This window comes from Oreochromis niloticus, unplaced genomic scaffold (assembly GCF_001858045.2).
Source record: "Oreochromis niloticus isolate F11D_XX unplaced genomic scaffold, O_niloticus_UMD_NMBU tig00007653_pilon, whole genome shotgun sequence".
Classification (NCBI taxonomy): domain Eukaryota; kingdom Metazoa; phylum Chordata; class Actinopteri; order Cichliformes; family Cichlidae; genus Oreochromis; species Oreochromis niloticus.
The window spans coordinates 17018-21040 of NW_020328694.1; the positions used below are offsets into that span (position 1 = coordinate 17018).

The window sequence follows — 4023 nt, forward strand, 5'->3', positions numbered from 1 at the left end:
CTACTGAAATTTTATCTCTCACACACACTACTGAAATTTTATCTCTCACACACACTACTGAAACGCTCTCAAGCACATTACTGAAAACCAAGATTTCAATTGAACAGGAAGGCATTTTAGCTGCACAGGAAGGTGAGGAAAAACAAATAACACATTAATGCACAGCTAACACTGCGGTGACGTCTACAACAGTCTGTTAGAGGTATAATTGAAAAATCTTTTGCCTTCATCAGTGACTATCCAAACATTGTTGTAGGGTAGCAGCCTATTGCAACAAGCCGGGGCATCCTGGATATGCTAGCTGCCGTATAATCTGGAAAGACTGTGTCTGACAGTACCTCATCTACAATGAAATTACATCAGATCCTTGTCATTTTTACATACATTCTTTGTTGTTTGAGGTGAGAACCAATGAAGAAGATGTTGAAAGACTTTTTACTTGTGCTCTGCAATGTATTGAGGCGCTCCAAAATGAAAATTCGGGCAATATCAGACAAGAGCGGCTTTATAGAGAGCTAGATGATCATACACGAACTGTATCTAAAGATTCACAATAAATGTGGTTGTGATCAGGAATGAAACAAGAAATTCCTTAAATGTTTTAATAGTCAAAAAAACAGTGGGGCAGTACTGAGAAAACAGTTTAACACAGGACTGTACTGGAGAGTTAGGGATGACGTTAGGGATGAAGTCCATAGAGGGTGAAGCAGTTTTCTGAACAGAGTCCAAGTAGAAGTCAAACCATTCACTTTCTTAAGTCCACTCATATGCCGATCAGGACAAGGTAGGTGTTCACTTTCTGTTTTCTCTCACTTGCTGTCATATCTCATTTTATTTATTACAATTTTGGTTCATCATTTTAATGGAGCTGGCATTAAATGTATCATACATAACTCTTGATGGGTTTTTCCATGTGAACAAATACAGATATCTTTATTTTATGATCATGTTTACTGTATACATTCTCATACTCTGTTGTAATTTCACCATTGTATTCCTCATTGTGGTTGAGAAAAGTCTCCATGAGCCTATGTACATTTTTATTGCAGCTTTGCTATTGAACTCTGTTATGTTAAGCACTGTTATTTACCCAAAGCTTTTGATTGACTTTTTATCTAAAAGACAGATCATATTTTATTCCGTCTGTCTCTTTCAGTTTTTTATGTTTTACTCCTTGGGTGGTTCAGAATTTTTACTCTTGTTTGCCATGGCCTATGACAGATATGTGTCTATATGCAAACCTCTGCAATATCCAATTATCATGACAAAAAACACTATCAGCATTTTTTTAACCTTAGCTTGGATTGTGCCTTCTTCTCAGGTTGCAGTGGCAGCTGTATTAATGGCCAATAAAAAAATCTGTAACTTTACTTTCACTGGAATTTTTTGCAACAATACAATTTACAAGCTTCTATGTGTGCATTCAAAAGCACAGACTGTATATGATATGGTTGTACTATTTAATGTTGCAATTCTCCCTGCAGTTTTCATATTCTTCACTTACACCAGGATACTTGTGATATCCTATCAAAGCTGTAAAGAAGTCAGGAGAAAAGCTGCACAGACCTGTTTGCCCCACTTGATAGTTTTGATCAGCTATTTGTGTTTGTGTGCATTTGATATCATTATATCTGGTCTGGAGTCTAATTTTCCAAAGATTGTACATTCAATATTGACTTTGCAAATCGTAATGTATCCTCCCCTTTTCAATCCAATTATATATGGACTAAAAATGAAGGAGATTTCTAAACACCTCAAAAGGTTGTTCTGCGCTGTCAAAATAAACTAATGTATCAATACTGTCAATACTCATTTTTTTACTTACAAACTGATACAGTTGAAATCATTTGTGTTCATGATTATGACTAATTAAACAGTAACATCAGTATCAATTATGTATTTTTCTTTTCCCTCCTGCTCTCATGCATGCAAGAAGCAGCAGTGACTCTAAATGCCTACTGCAGGTAAATACAGCCATTCATACTCGACTGCTCAAGCACTCAAAGACCATCCTAATCACAGCTAAAACTATCGTGTTATTGTTGTTGTTTGGATTTAGTTGTTGCTGACGCTGATTTTTTCATTTTTCTTAAGGAATACTGCCTATTCTTACAAGCCTAATTTCCTTAAGGGTTATTAATGTATTCTGATTCTGATTAAACATAATGTGAACATATTTTTTGCCACCACAAGTCCTACTGCTGCAGCTGCTGGTGCAGGGCCGGAAGAGGAATTAAAAACATGATTAGAGACACATCTTTACTAAATAATATCTGGTACAAATGCAATGTGCTAATGCTGAACACAGGAAATTATTACAAGACATATTTTATTCAGTCAGATATAAAATTGTATAACATTAGCCTATAGAGTTACGTGTCATTTGTGCACAAAACTGTGTGTATGAGAGAGAGAACTGTCTTTGTAGCCTTCCTTTTTAAACAATGCTATGAGTAGATTTGGTGTCCAACTTAGTGGTATTTTAGACTGCCATAAAGTTACAGTTTGCAGGTGTTACAGCTTACAGTTATTATTATCATGTAATATTAGTAAAACTTTGCCTTGCTTAAATTAGTGATTTATCATTGATAGGTAACCAGAGAAATACTACCAGTGAATTTAACATTCCATATATCCTCTGGTATGTCATGTGCTTTCATATATCACACCTAAATCAGGATTCCAAGCCATGGAAATAGGGCAGTCATGGCAGTATTCATCACAGCCTGAAAAGACTGGCCAGCATTGGCTCCTCTCCCTACTATCCTGACAGTTAGATTCCTTGATGGAGGTGTCTATATGTAAGTAAATAAAGTGTGGTATAACTCCGTGATCATTAGTGTCATCCCCAAAATCAAGCTCTTATCATATCCCTACGACCATTTTATTTGCAGAGGGAATTCCCACAGATATTTATTATGCTTTTGCATTTTCACCTTAAGGCTAATACTGACTTAGCAACTCAGCCTATGCTAAAGGTGCACTGGCTGCAGAGGATTGCATCAGATTAACCAAACAACATTTTGTTCATGTGTCAGAGTTAATGATGTTGATGATGGCTGTCCTCTTACCTCCACTTTTATCACTCACTATGGCCTTCTTAACATTAAAAGCAACAACAGACTTCAGAGTATTGTCAGGATGTGTTGCAAAGTGGCAGGCATAACTTTAAACAAACTTTTAACACTTAACAATTTGAGGCTTCTATTTCTCTGTGAATATCATCTGCTTCTATGTGACTTGAGGTACAAATTGCCACGATATGAGACTAACAGACTTAGTATGCCTTTGTCACTGCTGCTGTTAATGTTTAATGGGAGACTGTGGTTGTGCTGTGGTTTTTCTTGTGTCTGTCCATATGATTTTAGGTGGTGTGTGCTTGTTACCTCCTGGCTATGCCTCAAATTGCCCCTTGGGGATAATAAAGTTTACAGTGACCCTGCTGTTCCTATCTCCCTGATTACCTCCTGTGTATTTAAACACTCACTCAGCTGGTGTTGATTACAGTGTAATACGTGCTCCTGTCTTATCTTCCCTGTGTGTTTCCAGTACTTTCTTTGTACTCATGTTTGTGCTGCCATTTGCTCCACCTAACAAAGGTTTGTCATTTATTCTTGAAATCATCCATCCTCAGTCACACATTAAGTGAATACTTTTAACATATTAACCCATAAAAACCATTGAATCCAGGTTTCCAATTATTTACATGGCCACAGGTGTATAACATCAAGCACCTAGATGTGCAGACTAGTGAAATTTGCTTGCTACTAAATATCCACAGTCATCTATCAGTGGTATTATAACAAATTGGAAAGACAGTAAATCAGCCATGAAGTGGACACAGAGTGGTGTCAACGGATACTTATGCTTAGAGTCGCCAGTTTTCCTCAATCACTACAGACCTCCAAACTTAAGATAACCTTTGTTAGTCGCACACTGGGAAATTGTTGTGTCACAGCAGAAAGTGGACAGTGGACAAAAGAAAATCAGTCCTACTTACTCGAGGGGGCAGCAAAACTATTA

At 37.0% G+C, this 4023-nt stretch overlaps 1 protein-coding gene across 1 annotated transcript; it reads left to right on the plus strand.

The window, feature by feature from the left end:
• The first annotated feature begins 639 nt into the window (after nucleotides 1–639).
• On the plus strand, nucleotides 640–2009 carry LOC109198579 (olfactory receptor 6N2-like). The gene has a single exon (XM_019354001.2). It carries the CDS (start codon nucleotides 863–865, stop codon nucleotides 1787–1789), a length of 927 nt encoding a protein of 308 aa, XP_019209546.1. The 5' UTR covers nucleotides 640–862; the 3' UTR covers nucleotides 1790–2009.
• The last annotated feature ends 2014 nt before the right edge of the window (nucleotides 2010–4023 follow it).